This window comes from Typopeltis vanoorti, chromosome 9, assembly GCF_054136105.1.
Source record: "Typopeltis vanoorti isolate ZY-2024b chromosome 9, IOZ_Tvanoo_1.0, whole genome shotgun sequence".
Lineage (NCBI taxonomy): Eukaryota > Metazoa > Arthropoda > Arachnida > Uropygi > Thelyphonidae > Typopeltis > Typopeltis vanoorti.
Window position 1 is genome coordinate 109,319,647 of NC_143557.1, and position 20,644 is coordinate 109,340,290.

Genomic DNA, 20,644 nt, shown 5'->3' on the forward strand with positions numbered 1-20,644 from the left:
CCAGCATCCTCACCCCTTTAAACATATAAAAAAAAAGAGAAAAAAGAAAATCTGAACTACTACTGCTTCAACTACAGACTTAATGACCTTCCTATTTCTTCTTCTCCTTCCATTCCAGGCTTATAAGCCAAGTGGCCTGTTCCGGACTCAATTCCATCTTTTTAAGGTTCTTCCTCTGAATCGGGTACCTTTTGGGTGGTAATTTAGAATTTGTGTTAAATTCTGTGAAATAGAATGTTAATTAAGAATTTGCTCTCGGAAGACCCTGTAACCTCTAGAGCAGTGTTTCCCAAAGTTATGGATGCAAAGGCCCCTTTGAAAAAAATTAAAATATTCACGATTCCCATCGAGAAAAAAAAATCGTAATGCAGACATATATTATTATAATATTTATTGTATTTATATTCAATACAAATCATACACAGCGAATATTGCAAAAATCAAATGCAAATATTACATTTTTAGCATCTTATATACATTATCTTAAACTAATATGTCATTCAATTTAGTAAACATTTTGAAAAACATTTACTTTGTCGTTTTAATTCTTCAGCCTTTCTTTGAATAAACTCAATTGTCTTACTCTTATATTCGACTTGAACAGTATCTAAATGGCGACAAAGTTTTTCGGGTCGCATGCAATCATTTGATAACTGTTTCCAGCAGATTACACACATAGGCTTGTTTTTTTTTTTTTTTTATCATTATATGATGGTACAAACCCATATTTCAAATAAGAAGGATCGTATTTTGAAATTTTTCATACGACAGTTTTTGCCTCTTACCGTCTGGTGCAAGACGATGCGGACTGTTCTGGTAAAATATGAGATACTGTCGTTTGTGAGTCTGTCTGCTGATTGTTCGCTGGATTGTTTTTTTATCAGCCATTTATCCATCTCAAGGTTGAATGTGTAATATAGAATAGATCAAATAATAGTACCGGTACCGACACACCACAGACTGACAAGATGAAATTAATGAATTACGTGAATAAGTGAATCCCAGGCGTTTATAATTCTCATGCATGTGATCTGTGATATTAGCGCAGTCGCCCTGCACCCCGCGCATCGCCTGCACCTGTGTACACTAGCAATGAAACATTAATTTAAAGCGCGAAAAAGTTGGCCGTTTTAAATGAGTGCAAGATTTTGCGTTTGTAAGCTTTTTTTTTTTTTTTTGCTTCTTATGAATACCTTTGAAATTAAACCTATATGAATAAGCATTAACCGGCCTGGTTGCCAGAGTGGTTAGCATATCCGCTCTCCAGCCAAAAGGCTGCGAGCTCGAATCCCGCCATGGGCATGGATGTTTGTGAATGTCTGTGAAAATACTAGTGGCGGTGGTAGATGGCGCTGGTATAGTTGGGTTCTTTGTAGTTGGTGGACTGAAAGGTGGAGACAGAGGGTTCTAAAGACTCCCTCGGAAAGATCCCCGGGAGGTGTCACGTAAAAATAATAAAATACAGTATTTAGTAATATTCATTAAGCGCCGAAATACGCAGGAAGCAAAATTTGTGAACCAACACCAATGTGTGGTTTTTTTCCATTAAAATATAAAAAATAACAAAAAAGAAATTAAAAAAAAAAAATCAGTTAACGCCTTTTTATTCCCGTATACGGGGAGTAGGCGAGGCCATTTAGCCCTATCTAACTTATGGAGACTGAGTGGGCAGTTCAATCTCCACTGGTACCAATCAGAGATAGATGGCCCAAGGCTATCACTAATTAAGCGGTACACAGTGAAGAGAGACGGCTCAAATGTGCCGCCATCTCGTGGTCCCTAACCCTAACACAATATATTTAATGTCTGAAAAAAGTCTCAAATAAGTAATGTCTCAAAAAAGAAATAATAAAAATTAAATACGTTTCTTTTAAGATAAAAAAAATCTACTTAGTCTTAAAACATTTTAAATTTGTTTTCATTATTTCACATCCCCCTCAACAAAACTAACGGCCCCCAGTTTGGGAAGCGCTGCTCTAGAGAGCGCATCTCCTGGGTGGTTCGAATATGTTGAATAAGAACTCGCGGACCAACAATGCTACAGGGGGGGGGGGGGCTATCATCATGACAGCAAGGGAAGCATCGTTCCCATGGGCCCCTAGCTGGGTCTATTCTCTTCCCTCTTCTTTGAGGTAGGCTCCATTGCTCTTTAACCTTTCTCCTATATGGCATTCCTCGGCCAAACTCTTTTAACTCACGACTAATGCTATTAGAGTAATCGAGGGCTATGGTCATAATTTTCTACTTCTATCTCTATGTCTTTTCTTTAAAATTTCTTCCTACCACTTTAAGGCATGCTTGAAGGCCTCAAAATGGCAGCTCCATCACCAAGCTAGACTGCAGATGGCCGGTAACCTTCTCAGTCGAAATTTTAACACACTAAAAAGACTCATGGAGATAGTAAACAGACAGACTTTTTTGGTAACGAACATTCCTATTTAATAAATAAATATTCTAATTATTTTTATATTACGCCTAGTGGTCTTCTTAGAAACCTAATCTTATTATTATTATTCCGATCCCTTTAGCGAATTATGTCTTTCACTGTATGAGTTTGTTGGTTTATCTGTTTTAACAGAATGCAGGGGATTCGACCATGAGTTTCCGGGAGGAAAAATTGCCATCTTCATACGAAACCGGCAAACTCACCTTCAGTTGAGAAGGCTTTATAAATGTTCCTCACGCAGACCCATGGCTTTTCAAACCAATGACACTGTCACCTGCTGAACGTATATGAAGACATTAGTCTCCCTATAAAATATAATGAAATAGTTTTTCTTGATACCGAAAGTAATAAGACTAGTGAAACAAATATTGCAAAGAAAAAAATAATGCACAGTTTTTAAATGTATTTTACCTCGCCCCCAAAACAATGATAAATATAAATAAATATTAATGTAATGCAAGAATTTATAAATAATATTCTTAAAAGTTCAGGAATACTAGTACTACTTATGACGACGATGATGATGATATTATTGATATGTACCTTCAAGAGTGTTCAAGATATTATGATAGTACAACTGATATGAAAAGTGTATATTATTACTAACTTCTTATTGATAATTTTGTTTCGAATTAGGCTTCTCTTTGTAATATACAAAATTCACGCAAGATTTAAATTTAGCGCCATTTGTGCGGTAAAGTGTTGCCAACGAGAAAAAAAAAAAGACAGCGTAACAGCTGACAGTTCAGGGTTATTAAAAATGACCACACACAGCGAAGAGGAATTCGTTGAATGGATTATGGAACAACAACAAGTGGATGCTTATTTTTCGAACAAAATCATCTTCAGCGATGAGGCTCATTTTCATCTTGATGGCTTCGTTAATCGACAAAATTGTCGCATTTGGGGTTCAGAAAACCCACGAGTGATTGTTGAGAAACAAATGCATCCACAACGTGTCACTATTGGTGCGGATTTTGGGCTGGAGGCATCATCGGTCCATTCTTCTTCGAAAATGCGGCTGGTAAGGCAATAACAGTTAATGGTGCTCGCTATCGCAACATGATAATCCAGTTTTTTTGTGCCTAAATTGCAAGATATGGATGTGGACATGTGGTTTCAACAAGACGGTGCCACATGCCATACAGCCCGAGAAACAATTCAATTACTGCATGAGTCATTTCCTGGTCGTGTAATTTCCCGTTTTGGTGATCAGAATTGGCCGCTCAGATCATGTGACTTAACGCCGTTGCACTTTTTTCTTTGGGGTTTTTTGAAGTCTAAGGGTTTATACCAACAAGCCCACGACCACCCACGCCTTGAAGGAGGAAATTGAGCGCTGTATCAACGAAATTCAGCCACATTTATGCAAAACGGTCATGGAAAATTTCGACAAAAGAGTGCGTATGTGCTAGCAAAGCCGTGGAGGCCATTTACCCGATATGCTATTCCATGCATAACCCTATACTGTATACCTTATGAATCAATAAGAAATTCTTCTTCTTCATCTTCTTCCTATCATGGAATATAGGCCATGTGGCCTGTTCCGGTCTCATGCCATCTCTTTCTTGGTCTTCCGATTCTTCTTTTCCCACTTATTTTGTATCTGTATAATATTTTTGGTAGTCTGCTGTTGTCCATTCGATTTAAATGTTCTAGCCATTTTTGTTTATACTGTCTTATGTAGTAATTAATTGGTTTGATTTTTAGGGATTGTAAGATTTCTGCATTTGTTTTGTGGTCCCACTTGGTATATCCAGCTGTTTTTCTGAGGAACTTCATTTCTGCTGTTTGAATTCGTTTTTCATCTTTCCTTTTCATGGTCCATGTTTCGCTTCCGTATAGTAGAGTTGGTTTTGACAAGACATTAAATTACAATTTTTAATTAAAAATCTGTGTTTTCTATCAAAATTACTTCTTGCGTGATTTTGGGACACCCTGTATTTTGGTCTTGTTAGGCAATCCCTACTCTATCAATCTACCTAGCACTTGTTCTTCCTCTAGGTATTTTTCCTGCCATCAAACTATTTTGCTAACCGTTCCTGTCTCATTCTTTTTAAGTGACCATATCACCTGAGATTAGATCTGCTCACACATTCTTAACTGCAAAGAATGTCAAGTTCCTTCAGTTGAAAAGGCTTGAATTGAATTTTTTTTGTAGTATCTTAAGTTTTAATATGATTCTGCCATCGATGCTAACTGTTTATTTCACTCATTTTCTTCAAAACTCTATTATATGTTGTATCAAGTCTTTGATCATTTATTTTATTTCCAAATTAGCTCTAAGATCCATAAATTAAAATTGGCAATGGAACACTGTCTTGTATACATCTACTTTATTGTTTTGATTAATGTCTTCCTTATTCTATAAAAATTTATTAACTACTAGTTTTACTAATTCTGTTGTCCATATATCTATATTTAATGTACCATCTTCACTAAAACTGTTTCTAAATATCTGAAATACTGCATTTTACTTATTCTACACGTTTCACATGCAAGTGATTTTCAGTGTTCCTTCCTATTTTTATAAATCTATCTTTTTATTACTGATTTCCATACCAAATTGATTATCGTAGTGATTTAATTAAGCAGTCATACAGACTTTTATTTGATTTTTTAAGCGTTTAAAATAGACTGCATAAAGTAAAGGGCTGAGTTGAATATCTCCAGTGTTTATATCGGGCTTAATGCAACTTTCCTTCATAATGTGATCCATACAGATGATGAATAAACAGTGGAAATAATGTGCACACATCTGATTTTCCATCAAACCATCTTCTTACTCTTCCTTTAGTTCTAAATGCTGACTTACAACTCAAATATAGCCTATGTTCTATATAACATCCTGTTTACCCCATATAATTGCACATCCTGTTTACCCCATATAATTGTACATCCTGTTTATCCGTATAATGTGGGGTAAACAGGATTATCTCAATTGGACACTGAATCTCTCAGTGTCCAATTCTCTATTCTGATGTTTGTCCATATAATTCTACTTGATATTGCCTACCATTCAACAAGATTATTCTTGTGTTTATTTGTTCCTTTCCTTGATCATCAATGCTTGAGTATAACATCTTGTATTTATTATTTACAAGAATCTCACCTGTTTCTGCCTTCTTCATTTCAGTAATACAAATTACATCAACTTTACTTCTGTAATTCTTCTGCTAATTCCACTTCTTTTTCATTGATACTCCTTACGTTGGTGATGCTCATCTTGATTTCTTCTGATGTTGAGTGAGTTTGTTCTAATAACTAACTTTTCATTGTTCGCTGTGGTTCACTGATGAAAACACCAGGGGCTTTGTTTAGCCGTGTGAAACTCTAGCCGGCATAAAATTCCAACTTGTTATACCCTTATTCTGCTTTGGTTTAAGCCAATAAGAATAATTTGGTTGGCTAAACCCCAAATTACCAGCCCGTTTTCATTTGCTCACTATCTAGATAGATATCTAAGAATGCACCCCGAGAAGGTGAGGATTGGACAAAAGGTCAGACGTTTGGACGTATATACATTATACGTCCATAATTATATAGATGCGAAGTATCCATCGAAGTCAATATAACCATTGGATATATAGAAAAAAATTATATAGATACATAGCGTATATTTTTGTTATATTTGATCCGTGTGGTTGGTTGGGTGGTTAAAAGGCTATGCATGGCCGGTTTTATCATTAGGCGAATCTAGGCAATCGCCTAGAGGCGCCTAAATTTTCTTTGCCTAGGGGCATCAGATACTCTCGGACCGGCACTGAGGCTATGTGATAGTTTTCTCCCACCTGTATAACTTTGACCCTAAAGTTATCACAACTACTACTACTACTAATAATAATAAATTGGTTGTTGAGGTACGTTTTTACCCACATTATTTCGTTCTCGCTACTACAATAAGAGGTTATTATGAGCGCAGTAACAGAGAACAATTATTACAATGTAAGAAATACTGTAAATAAGTAAAAATGAATAGTATTTCTTTTATGAATTTTTGAGGTAAGTTTCATGGGGAAAAAAATGAATGTCAGAAAAGGGATGATTTACCCATGTATGGTGTTTATAATCTTTCTTAGGTGAAATTCACATAAAAAAAAGAAACTATCGAAATAAAATTACAGAGTTAAGTGACACGAATGCAGATTAGCATAATTTATGTGACTATGCAACTCAAAGATCGGATCTTGATGTTCTAAAAGATGGTGTTCTACATATTTTAATTCGTTTTATTATAATTAATGAAAATTAGTTTTGTGCCAACACAAAAGTGCTAGTTAGAAACAGTATATTACGTATACATAATATTTTAAGTTTTAATTATTTTTGCGTTGATAAATTCAGGCAATAATACCATTTTCGAAACGTGCAGCATGAATTTCATAATCATTAAACTTCATTTACATCGTAAAACTGGAAACTTCGTGAGGTTTGTTACTTTGCGAAAGCGGAGATTTCAATTATAATTTAAGAACAAAAGCGCAACCGGTATTATCGTTGAAAACTTTCGTGATTTCACTAAATTACTTAAAGCAAATAATAATAACAAAGAGGTCGTTGCTCTTATATAGTTGAATATCTTACGCTTGTAGTTTTCTCTATTAGATTTTATGTATTCGCAGTTGATAAAAGGAGATCTTAGGTACTGTGCAGCATTGCTAACCCTAAATCAACGCCCACGAAAAGTTGAAAATCTAAAACACAATAGTACTAGATTGGTCACGTATGCTAGGAAGTTTATTGTGATGATTGGCTAAGTATACACACGCGCGCGCGCATAATAACTTTTCAGGTTGGAAAAAGTTTTAAATATCCATTCCAGTGAGATTCAAATATCTACGTAGCGGAGTAACTTTACTGCCCAATCACCCAGTTCAACACAATGTTAAGCTTACGTTAATTAGAATATGTGATTATAATAACTATACGTCCTGAATTATTCGAGACTCTCTCGATTTTAAAGGCTTCCTCCATAGTCACGAAAATAAACTTGCTGTTCCCGGAACTATTTTGTGTTGCCCACATATATTTGACTGCTAAGAACAGATATTAAAGCATTCTTGTCCAAGAAGTATAACAACGCTGTTTATTAATTAACTTATACTTGAATTTATTTATTTATTTTATTAAAAATCCTTTAATATATATACCGTACTTTTCGCCTTATAAGACGCACCGTTGTATTGGACGCATCACATTTTTCATGTCGAATTTTTGGCAATAAAATATTCTTCGCAGTATAAGACGAACAAATTATGCATCAAAATGTTCATGTAATTATTATTATTTTAAATGTTAATACATGCATAAATCATTTCTTTTCATAAATTAAAGAGATTAAAGCACCATGATGGAGATCCTGTAAAATCGATTATATTTCTTTCTTTTGCAATCATTTTGCTCATTGAATAATTATTTTTGTAGATACGCAGCAACCCGATCTTCTTTGATTCATTATCCAAGGTTGTAAGGTTTTAATTCATTTTCAATTTCTGGTCCATTTTGCATTTGGTTTTCTTTGGAGATGTTTTAAAATATTTTTTTATATTTTTATTATTATTATTATTATTATTTTAGAATTTGCTTGTATTAATTGCTGCTCTTGTGCCCTCCAAGTTCGTACCATTTTTTTCTGTAGGCAGAGGACCAAAATGCCGCTCTGCTGCCATAGTTTTTTGCGTACTCAGTCCCACTACGTTTAAACACAATCGTATAGCTATGTCTATGCTTCGTAGAATTCATGGGTTATAAAAAAAAATTAAATATAACAATGTATTGATTACTAGTTTAAACGCGTGACCGTTAACGACCGCGCAACTATTCAAACTGTTCACCCGTTACCGACAAGCGATGACGCACCGTAACTGCGCATACATAAAAAGTACTCCGGTGTATAAGCGCACCGCAAGATGCATCACCGGTTTATAAGACGCATCCTGATTTTCGTATAAATTTTAGGTACAAAAAAATCACATCTTATAAGGCGAAAAATACGGTATATTATTTCCCAAAAGAGAGTAGGCAGAACTCTTTTATCCCTAACTAAGGTAATTTGTTTGAAATGCGAGTAGCTGCCTCCACCCTTAGTGATCACCTGAAGTTGAGTAGTTAATCTATAACAATAATTTTTAGACATATGGGTGACGAGAGTATGAGAAACAACTTCTATCATCTCCTGTTCTCAATCTTAACTTGTATTATTATGCAAAATAGTCGATTTTTTCAAATAAATTACAGGATTAAAAACTTAATTTTCGGGAGAACGAAAAAAAAAAAAAACAGTATGGGTAAAGATCAGTTAATTCGGGAATCAAGTGAAAACGGTTGAGAAAAAGTTACTGTGGTCAATGACTAGAAATCGAACTGGTAGCAATCTTTCATTTTTCGATCTAAGAAGACAAGTTAAGAGTTAGATAATTGAAAAAAAAAAAAAAAACGCAACTATATTGCCTCGGTTATCGCCTAAAGACTCACAAATATCGATGTTTATTCGAATGTGCAGATCCTTGGTCGGAGAATGGATACGTTTCCACTTGACCAACCAGTCAGACGAATTAAGTATGAAATATTTTATTTTATTTTACTTTGCATAATATTTCCTCATTTTTCTATTAGATTCCCATCTAATAGAAACGATTAATTTTTTCAAAGACTGAACTATAATAATGCAGTCTGAAAAATTCAGGATCACGTTTTCTCGATTTTTGGTTCAGAAAAATACAACACCCTATTTTCAATTTTATATTTTTTACTCAACAGTGAAAGTTGTGTGAAATGCAACCGTTCATACAGTCATAGGAAATGCCTCCGATTTCTGCGCAATCGGAAGAACAGCAGAATTACGCCCTTTCACTGAAAAAGACGTGGATTCGATCCTCGTCGTGACGATGAGTTAGCCGATCTCATACCGAGGTAGCAGGGATTTTTTCTCTCGGAAACTCGGGTTTTTCATCCCGCGTACAGACAAATTGGCCTTCCGAACATACAGACATAAAATACTGTTGTTGTTCATGATGGGCGGTAGATGGCGTTGATGGTAGTAGTGTCGTAGTAGGAGAATTAAATAGTAGTGGAGAAGGTGAGATGCATTTAGCGGAGTACAGTGCCCTCCCACGATGAGTTCTGTGACTCCCCGGAGGTCTCACGTAATAATGATAATAAAAAAATAAAAAAAATCAGCTAACGCCTTTTTTTTTATTCCCGTATACGGGAGTAGGCGAGGCCATTTAGCCCTATCTAACTTTTGGAGACTGAGTGAGCAGTTCAATCTCCACTGGTACCCAATCAGAGACAGATGGCCCAAGGCTATCACTAATTAAGCGGTACGCAGTGAAGAGAGACGGCTCAAATGTGCCATCTCGTGGTCCCTAACCCTAACACAATATATTTAATGTCTGAAATAATGTGGGTTCTACCGTCGATTTTCTTGAGTTTACAGGACGAAAAACCCGAGTTTCCGGGAAGAAAAACCTGCTTGCCCGTGCCAGAGATCGACTAACTCGGGAACCGGTCGAAAAAAGGCTTAGAAAAATTTCTTCTAGTCGCCGACTAGACTCGAAACCAAGTCTTCCTTCGTGCGGCCAAGCGCGATGGTGTGCAAACGCCACATCCACTGAGATACACAGGCTCAGTAATAATGATAATAATAATAATAACTTTTGGAATAAAAAAAAAAAACTACTCAATGGTTGATAAAGGAATGCACCGTCTATGTAAATGAAGGATAGTATTGAATCTGATATTACAATTAAGCACATAAAAATAATTTAAATGCCTCTTAAGAAAGGCAAAATGCGAACACTGCAGTAATAAGTTCGAAAATTGTGGAGATAGATCAGAATGGAAGTTAAAACTCGTCCATATTTATAACCACAAACTAAATATTTTATTTAAAATAAAGAGCCAATAGGCTTCATTTCGGCGATGTAAACATTATTTAAATTAAGGGGATATTAAATCCCACATTGTTTTAAAACCGAATAAGAAACTCAAAGATCGGAATCAAAGAGTTTCATGCCGAATATAGTAAACTATAAAAATATCGGCGATTACTAGCGTAAGCTAAAGAACGCAGTCCAAAGTACGTAGTACAAACTAGGGCAACTCGTAGCAAAGGTGGAGAAAGTTCTGATCGCTATTCTTAGTATTTCCCATGATGTAAAACCCATCTCCTAGGAGATGTATGATGTTAGACATTATGGTGGGAGGTCACTACCCAGACCAGTTTCGATCTTTATTGAAGACCAAAAATAATACTAAGGGTATAGCGAAAAGAACTTATATACTCTGCTATGAGATGGGCTTTACATTATGGGAAATACTAAGAATAGCGATCAGAACTTTCTCCACCTTTGCTACGAGTTGCCCTAGTTTGTACTACGTGCTTTAGCTTACGCTAATAGTCGCCGATATTTTTGCAACCCACAAATCCTCAACCTGTTCTCATAAGGTTCATTCCACAGACCTGTTATCATCTTGGTCACTCGCCTCTGGATCCTCTCCACCTCCTCCCCATCAAGAAGAAACCTAGGTGACCAAATCTGAGCACAGTAGTCGAGATGAGGTCTTATCAAGGCTCGATACAGAGGAACAATAACCTGTTGTCAACGTATTCTTCAGCAACCAAGCGATTTGATGAGCTGATTTGGCCACTTTTGCAATGTGTCCCCTAAATTTCAATTCCTTATCCACCAACACTCCTAAATCTCGTGCCTCATCAATTTCCTGGAGCACGGTTCCACCAATGCAGTAAACTGCCGCCAATCTTAATCCTTCAACTATATTTTTAAAATTAATGTGACAATATGACATACAAAAAGTGCCGACTCTTTGAAACAATATTTATATTCTAAAAGTTTTTAACTGTATTAAAAAAATATCACACGCAGCTAATTTTCATGTCCTTTCTAGTCATTTATAATTCAAATGAATTCAAACAACTATATCGTATAGGGAAGAATAGGAACCGTAAGCAAACATTACATGGATGATGATTAGTTTCCTTTTCATCCATACGGATGGTAGGGCAGTGGCGTTGCTATAGCTTTTGCCGCATGGGGTCGGTCCCTTAGGTTGCCGTCCCTCTCAATACACACCAAAAATACTACAAAAAGTCAAAACGATGGGTAGTGTTCAAAGTGCACGGCCGGGGAAGACCTCCCCTACCCCTCCGCCTAGCTACGCCACTGTAGTAAGGAGAGCTATGCTACCATACTAGGGAAGTGACTATGAGCAGGGTGGTTTCCCGTTGCCTTCTTTGCCGTACTATATAATATGGCTGTATCCTGTGTGTTCACGGGTCCGGTTTGCCTGTTTGTGGGATGAAAAACCCCAGAATAACTGGGAAAAAAAAACTCTACTGTCCACGCCCAAGATCGGCTAACTTGGCTATGGATGAGAAAGATTCTTCAGCTCCTCACGTCTCTGGAATCGAACTTAGGACGCTCCTTCCGCGGGCATACGGCTGCGAAGCGCACAGCCCCTAGGCCAACCATTACATTAAGCACCGGAAGACTTGTGAGAATTTTAATATTAGTTGTGTCACTTGTTTAATTTGAATTTCATAATGGCGATTACAATGATACTTGGGTGAAAATCATATGAAAATAGAATCTGAAGTTTCTCCGAATTATTGCATGTAATTCAAGCGCCACAGTTATATATTGGATTCTTAGATAAGTGGTCGCTAAGAATATCAGGCCAGTTAAGTGGGAAAGAAATGGAAAAGCGGAACCTGCAGCGAAAAAATAAATGATGAAAATAATATCTAACTCAGTACGGACATTGTACAGAATTGATGTTAATCAGCAACGGTAATAAGGTTGAAAATAAGCCCAGTAAAATGCTGAATGAACGAGAACACCTTGGTCATAGCTTGTATTTTTTTTTTTTCATCTAAGAAAAGAAATATAGAAGTGCAATGAAAAGTAAACAAAGTTCTAAATAACAAGGATTAAAAATATTGTAAAAAAAAGAATAAGATGAGGAACTTTACTCTTAGAGATAATGAGTGTGCCATAAATCTCAAGGAATTTTTAATTAAGGGTGTCATTCGTTTCAGATTTTATTATAGAAATGTTTTTGATTCAATTGAAATGTGCACAATGTAGGTTTCCTTTTTTATCCCCCCCCCCCATAGTCCTCTAGCCAACAAATGAATACTTTCTTCCATATAGTAGTTTGATGAAGCTTTACAATATTACAATAGGCATGCATCTGTACAATCCAGTTATCCAAGTGTACTATAGGACCTGTTCTTCCTCGGGCTATAAAAACACGTGACACACAACTAAACCATGTTTAAAGAATGACACGAACTACATCAGATATGTCACCTCAGTACGCATATTACAAGAACAAAAGTCTCATTATACTTTCAGAAGAATGAAACTGGAGTAAATTCTTGCAATGGTATTACACACAGAGACGCACTACTGTCACTATAAGGGAAAAAAAAAAGTCATATGTTATCTATGATATCGTGTTCAGTCGTAAAAATAAGTCACTGAAAACGAATGGTTTGATTTTCTATTCATAAATACTTATTATAATTCGTTATATCATGATGCTTGGCTACTTTTGTAATATCGATGACGTTTTCTTAATTGTGAATATGTTTTGTTCATTAACTCAATTCGGAATTCATTTTCTGAGAACACTTAAACAGCCAGGACCGTGTTAATCCACTAGGCAACTAAGGCAATGGTGAGTTTGGAAGGGGGGAAAATTATATCTCATTTATAAAAATACCAGTTTTTTTTTTTTTTTTTAATTTTAAAGATTTTCTTAACTTTAGGGGCGGCAAAGGAAGCGATATCTGAGGGGGGGATCGAAAATTCTCCACCAGATGGCGCTATATGATGTACCGAATGTTGATGCAGTAATTTTTCTGTGTGTGTGTGTGTGTGTGTGTGTGTGTGTGTGTGTGTGTGTGTGTGTGTGTGTGTGTAAGAAGGAGAAAAGCGACACAAGCATAAATAACAACACATTTTTATTCACTGCCATTATGCATTCACGGGCATACAGTGGGAAACACAAAGGCTGATCACTCTATCTTCCGCCAAATGCTCTCGAAATGTCCTCTGCGGATCGACCGATGTGTGAAGGTGCCCTATCCTGCACAGGCACTGCTGTAGCTGTGGCGCAACAAAATTGTTTATCATATCGTGATTCCTCTCGGCAGGAACTGCCCAGGTCGCAGGGCCTCACTAGTGAATGTCCTCAAAGAAAAATGGTCCAATGATAAACGAAGCTGTAAACCTGCACCGGACAGCAACTTGGTGAATGCAAAGGAATTTGTTGGATTACATGCGGGTTTTGGGTAGGCCATACCAGGCAAATGTGAGTATTCACAACTCCATTCAGATGAAAGTGAGCCCCATCTCGCCAAATCTTCGGCCACGCAGCCCGCTTTACTCGAACAAGGAATGTTAAAGCGAATGTCAGTCGACTTTCAAAGCCCTGTAGGCGCAACTCCTATGTCAAGGTTATATTGAATGGGAAGAAATGCAGAATCTTCCGTAGAATTTTCCAGACAGTTGTGTAAGGCACATCCATGTGTCTTCATACAGCAGTGCACTGCAGTAACCAACACTGTTATTCATGGACTTCTTCACAACTGCAGTAGCAACTTCATTAACTTGTGAACTAATTGGTTTGTGACCTCTACCAGGTCGAACTCCCAACGATTCCATTTTCTTAAAAACGACTAATCATTCGTCGCAGAGAACATGGAGACAGCGGACCTCGTCGACATTTGTTTTGGCGACGAAATTCGCGACATTTCAATAATATCAACAATTTTCACATAGACGGAATTTTTCAGTCAAAATTCCCACATCTTATTCCGTAATCTTGCATTTGTATACAAAAATTTCTTTACTATTATCTACATCCGAATTAATATTCTCTTTCTCTCTGCATTCTCTATTCTGCATTTTGACATCATACGGACTCCCATCGCTCCAGTCATATTTCCTATGCAAGGCCATTTATATGTATATTTTCCCTGCTTTCCTACGCGTTTCCCTAATTTAACACATTTACTTTTTTATAGCAATATAATTCATGAAAAGTTGTAAACCTAAAGCAATTATTACTGTAAATGAGCTGAAGTAAAAATAAACCCAAAGCTGTGCTCTTGAGATCAACCATGGCACTGTTTAAAACTATGTCAGGCTCCAACACGCTGAGTGGTAAGTTCCCAACAAAATCACAAATATCTATGCAATGATGGGATTCGAACCAATGATTTGTTGGTTAGAATACCAACAAATTTATATTATCATCTTTATCGCTGCCATTACTTGTTAGTAAAAGAACAGCAATCTCCCCAATTACCAGAAGAGCTTTCCAAAATGAGCTGTTCAAATGCAACTCTTCTCCTGCATTCGACTTCCTTCTATTCAAACACATCCCATCATTTGCATATTTCAAACCTGATTTTCTACACATCCTTTAACACATCTTTCACAATGACTGCTCTTCTCTTCAGCTCTTCAACTATCTCGCTTACTAATTCTGCTAAGCATCTAACACTGCTCTGACACTACTCAGTTCACTCGTAACTACCACCACCGTCATCTTATCCACATTCTAACTTCTGTTCATCGCCATAATTCCTTTTCTATCTTTCTCCTGGGAAAAGCACTTCAGTTCTGTATACTTGGATTTTCATATGCTATTCCTCATGGCCTCACTCCATCTTTTCATATTGCATATTTCGAGAGAGAGAGAGAGAGAAAGGATAGAACCCTCTCCCTCTCTCTTGCCGTATTCTTATTGTCACTTTTTCTCTTGTCTTCCGCTCTTCCACCTGCCCGTACGTTCGTCTTTTTTGCTCTTTCGTTTTCTCTTCCTCATTCTTCCATTCTCTGGTACTCTTTGCCCACTTTTTACCTACCCAAATCCACTGCTTTTTCTTTTCCTTTCTTCCAATTTAATATATATATATAATTAATTTTTTAATTTGAGGATATTGTATATTAGGGTTACCAAGTAATTTTATAAGCTTGGTTATTTAACTCCTAATCCCAAGTATGCAAACAATTAAGTTTGCGCCTGAAACATAGTTCAAGTCTAAAGATGATACAACACCAGAGCAACTCATTGTAAAGGTGGGTAAAGATCTGATCACTATTCTTAGTATTTTCCCATAATGTAAAGCACATCTCACTAAAAAACGTATACTCACTGAGGAGACCTCAATAAAGGTTGAAACCGGTCTGGGTAGTGATCCCACCCATAATGTATTGCAGTATACATCTTTTAGTGAGATGTGCTTTACATTATAGGAAAATACTAAGAACAGTGATCAGAGCTTTACCCACCTTTACAATGAGTTGCCCTGGTGTTGTACCATCTTTAGACGTGAACTATGTTTCAGGCGCAAACTTAATTGTTTGCATACTTGGGATTAGGAGTTAAATAACCAAGCTTATAAAATTACTTGGTAACCCTAATATATATATATATATATATATATATATATATATATATACAGGTAGTCCTCGACTTACGACGGGGTTCCATTCCAACGTGTCCGTGGTAAGTTGAGGACTTTTTTAATTCTTGATTTGTTTGCTTTCTGTTATAATATTTTGATAAATTAGGTTTCTATTTAACTTAAAACGATTAAAAATGTATAAACTTACATAAACATTTAGAAATTATTTATTAGCACATATACATATAAATACAAAATTAAGAAAAAAAAATTTAAGAAAAAATACATAAACACATATCAAAAATGGTGCACTTACTTTAATTTGAAATTCCTTTAAGTATTAGTTAACATAAAGAAAAACTTATTAACGGTGTCTTTAATTAAACAGGTGAATAACTGTCACTCATTTGGACGATATGGTGATTTCTAGCGATCGGGAGTAGCTTTTTTTAATCAGAAAATTGGTTAATGTTGTCTGTTGGGTTTTTTTTTTTTCTTCATATATTTCGCGATAGCATCTGATTGCTTCTCGACTTTGACGAAGCGATCAGTGTCTTGATTCATATTTTCGAGTAGCTGAAGTCCTTGATTTAGTTTAGAAAATACTTCAGCTAATCCTTTTACAGTAATTTTTTAACGATTTCTCTTCTTCATCTTCCTCATTATTCCTTTCTTCTTCTACAACTCTTTCGTTTTGGAAAATCAAGTCTTAATCAGTCAGTTCACCTTCTTCGTGATCTGCTAATTCTTCTATATCAGTAATATTGATTTCTAGATCCCGTTTCCTTGCAATTTCAACGATTCTTCATCAATTTGTTCTAACATACTATGCTCATTGTACTCTTCGAGTGTCTCCTGCGATAGTAACTGCTTCCAAATTCCTCGCATACATTTGTTCGAATACTTCCTTCCATGAAGTTCCAATGTTCTGGATACATTGGTTAATATTGTAATATTAATTGTAAAATTAATATTAACCAATATTGTAATATTGGTTAATATTGTAATTTAAATGTTATAGCATCGTCGTCCATTGCTGTGATTGCTTGAGAAAATGTAGTTTTCAGATAATTTGTCTTGAATGTAGCAATCGAACCTTGTCGTGTACCCGTATCGACCGTCCAATACAATAGCTGTGGATCAAGGTTCGATTGCGGGTACACGACAACTGGGCGATAGCCAGGTGGGCGACGGTTAATTGGACGACCGTCATGTGGACGACAGAAACTTACAAATTTTTGCAAGCTTTAGCAGGCATACGATTTGGAGGATTTTTTTTTTGTAAATATTGGTAAAACATATATAAATATAAATATGGTTAAGACTTATGAGGTATGAGTTATAAGTTATGAATTATTTCCACATAATTGAAAAAAAAATAAAAATAAAATAAAATAAATAAAAATAATCCAGACATAACCGACCTAGCTTACCTGCGTGAATTTGCCTCTAATTTTCAATAAATTAAAAAAAATTATTTTATCGAAGAATTGATCATTCGAAGAATTCGTTTTCGAAGAATTATATCATGTATCAAAATTTCTAGGATCATTTAAGAAAGAGATGGTTAAAAAGAAAATGATTTAAAAATGAAAAGGTATAATTGCACAATATTAAAATTTAAAAAAAAAACAGTTTTTTAATTCATTTATATTTTGTAATTAACAAACATATTTACACATTTTTTTTAATAAAGCCTGTTGGCTCTTTCTATTTAAGTAACTTAATGGGTGCACCTTTTGGACAACTCGTATAGCAGAGTATATAAGTTCTTTTCGCTATACCCTTTGGTATTAACTTGGTCTAGCTACTCACTGATGAAGCCTCAAAAAAAGCTGAAACCGGTCGGTAGTAACCACCCACCATAATGTAATAACAGCATACATTTCCTAGGAAATGTGTTTTTACATTATGGAAAATACCAAGAACATAGATCAGAACTTTACCCACCTTTGCAACGAGTTGCCCGTGTTTGTACTACGTTCTAGGACTACTTGCATTAACTCACGCTAGTATTCGCCGATACTTTTATAGTTTTTTTATACTATATTCGGCATGAAACTCTCTGATTCCAGTCTTTGAGTTTCTTATTCGGTTTTAAAACAATGTGGGATCTAATATCTCCTTAATTTAAATAATATTTACACATGTTACAAATATACATCAAAACAAAAAAGTATATGAAGTTCAAAACAAAATTTTTATTTAAAATTTATTAATTCATATTATAGTTATATGCTAAATATTCTATTATATTTTCCCTGTCGTAATTTATAACTTTTTTCAAAATTCTTTGGTCATCTTCATTGTAACGTCTGTTGATGTTGAAAACCTGCTACTGCTCTTTCATAATCAACATCATATGCTTTTGAATTTTTTATAGTCCATTTATAAAAATCCATAAATTTGGATGACTTGTGAGTAGTAGTAGGGGTGGCACTAGTGACAAGATCAAGATAAGATAAGGAAAGTGGGCGTGGCTTCCTGACGTCATTGTGTGCATGGCTTCATGGGTGTGTAAGGTTTGGAATTTCCGTGTGGGCAAGTGTGTCACTGGCTTCCCCCCCCCCCCCACCCCCCCCCCCCCCCACCCCCCCCCCCCCCCACCCCCCCCCCCCCCCACCCCCCCCCCCCCCCACCCCCCCCCCCCCCCACCCCCCCCCCCCCCCACCCCCCCCCCCCCCCACCCCCCCCCCCCCCCACCCCCCCCCCCCCCCACCCCCCCCCCCCCCCACCCCCCCCCCCCCCCACCCCCCCCCCCCCCCACCCCCCCCCCCCCCCACCCCCCCCCCCCCCCACCCCCCCCCCCCCCCACCCCCCCCCCCCCCCACCCCCCCCCCCCCCCACCCCCCCCCCCCCCCACCCCCCCCCCCCCCCACCCCCCCCCCCCCCCACCCCCCCCCCCCCCCACCCCCCCCCCCCCCCACCCCCCCCCCCCCCCACCCCCCCCCCCCCCCACCCCCCCCCCCCCCCACCCCCCCCCCCCCCCACCCCCCCCCCCCCCCACCCCCCCCCCCCCCCACCCCCCCCCCCCCCCACCCCCCCCCCCCCCCACCCCCATACGCGAACCAAAACACAACAACAGAAGCCAGTGACACACTTGCCCACACGGAAATTCCAAACCTTACACACCCATGAAGCCATGCACACAATGACGTCAGGAAGCCACGCCCACTTTCCTTATCTTATCTTGATCTTGATCTTGTCACTAGTCCCACCCCTACTACTCTTGTGTTGCTGCCAAAGCTCAATTGCAATTTTCGATGAAAGGCTTCCGCAAAATTATTTCTCCTATCGCTTCCATTTATTGTTCTTTGGTACACAGGCCAAACGATTGAGGGAAAAATCGGTGGAACACTGGTTTTATTATTCCTTAGAGGACCTATGTATGTGTTCGTAAACCATTCTAAAATTGGTTCAATTTCATTGGATGATTGGATCAATGATTCTCAAATTCAGAAATAGCGTAATATCTTGTTCTGGAACGAAAGCAAGTGAAGTGATCATTTTTGAATTTAAAGCGAATTGCGCATCGGAATTATTATTATTATTATTATTCGTGACACCTCCAAGGAGTCCAAAGACTCATCGCGGGAGGACACCTACAATCTCAACCACTACACCGAACCTCTACTACGAATCCATCAACGCCATCTACCGCCCACCTCCACCACTACCACAACTAGTATTTTTTGTCTGTAAATTGCGTGTGTTCTGAAGGGCCGATTTGTCTGTATGCGGGATGAAAAACCCGAGTTTCCGGGAGAAAAAAACCCTGCTACCTCCGTATGAGATCGGCTAACTCACTTTCGATTTGAAATCGTCCAGATAAAGATTCCTCCCGTCGCGACGAGAATCGAACTGAGGCCTATTCCAATCGAAGGGCGCAATGTACCGTTGGTCGTTTATATCACGTGAGGTTGTAACGGTTTTAGGCGCGCAGAGTAGCATTTGTCGTCTTGATTAGTCGAGAAGTTGGCTGACAAAGGGTTTCTTTAGTGATGGCGGGCGGAAAAGCTGGTAAAGATTCAGGAAAAGCAAAGGCAAAAGCCGTTTCGCGCTCAGCTAGAGCTGGACTTCAGTTTCCTGTTGGTCGTATCCATCGGCACTTGAAAAATAGAACAACCAGCCATGGTCGTGTAGGTGCTACAGCTGCTGTTTATAGTGCAGCTATCCTGGAATATTTAACTGCAGAAGTATTGGAGTTGGCAGGCAATGCTAGTAAAGATCTGAAGGTGAAAAGAATCACTCCACGCCATTTACAGTTAGCCATCCGTGGAGATGAAGAACTTGATTCTTTAATCAAAGCAACCATTGCTGGTGGTGGTGTTATTCCTCATATCCACAAGTCTCTTATTGGCAAGAAGGGATCACAAAAGACAACATAAATTCTCGACATTTTTTTTATTTTTCCATTGTCATGTCATTGCGTGTGTGTGTATACAAACTTTTTTAATGTTTCTCAAATTTCATGCCACTGCTTTAAAAATGACTCATCACTATGGTAAAACCTAGGAGTATCATCTGTGTATAACTTTCACTGATTTGTCCAGTAAACTTGTAAAATTTGTTTACCAGCTTATTCATCAAGAAAAGTAAACACTTATTAAAGAGATATGTAAGAGGCTGTGCGCTTTACAATCATATGACTGGGGAAGGAGTATCCCAGGTTCGATTCCCGTCGAAGACGAGAGGAATTTGAGGATCTTCCTCAGCCACAGCCAAGTTAGCCGACCTTAGGAGTGGGCAATAGG

At 37.6% G+C, this 20,644-nt stretch overlaps 1 protein-coding gene across 1 annotated transcript; it reads left to right on the forward strand.

Annotated features, from left to right (window-relative positions):
- The first annotated feature begins 19,833 nt into the window (after positions 1-19,833).
- On the forward strand, positions 19,834-20,339 carry LOC150103415 (histone H2A.V). Its single transcript, XM_090397396.1, has one exon. It carries the CDS (start codon positions 19,892-19,894, stop codon positions 20,276-20,278), a length of 387 nt encoding a protein of 128 aa, XP_090253522.1. The 5' UTR covers positions 19,834-19,891; the 3' UTR covers positions 20,279-20,339.
- Positions 20,340-20,644: the final 305 nt, after the last annotated feature.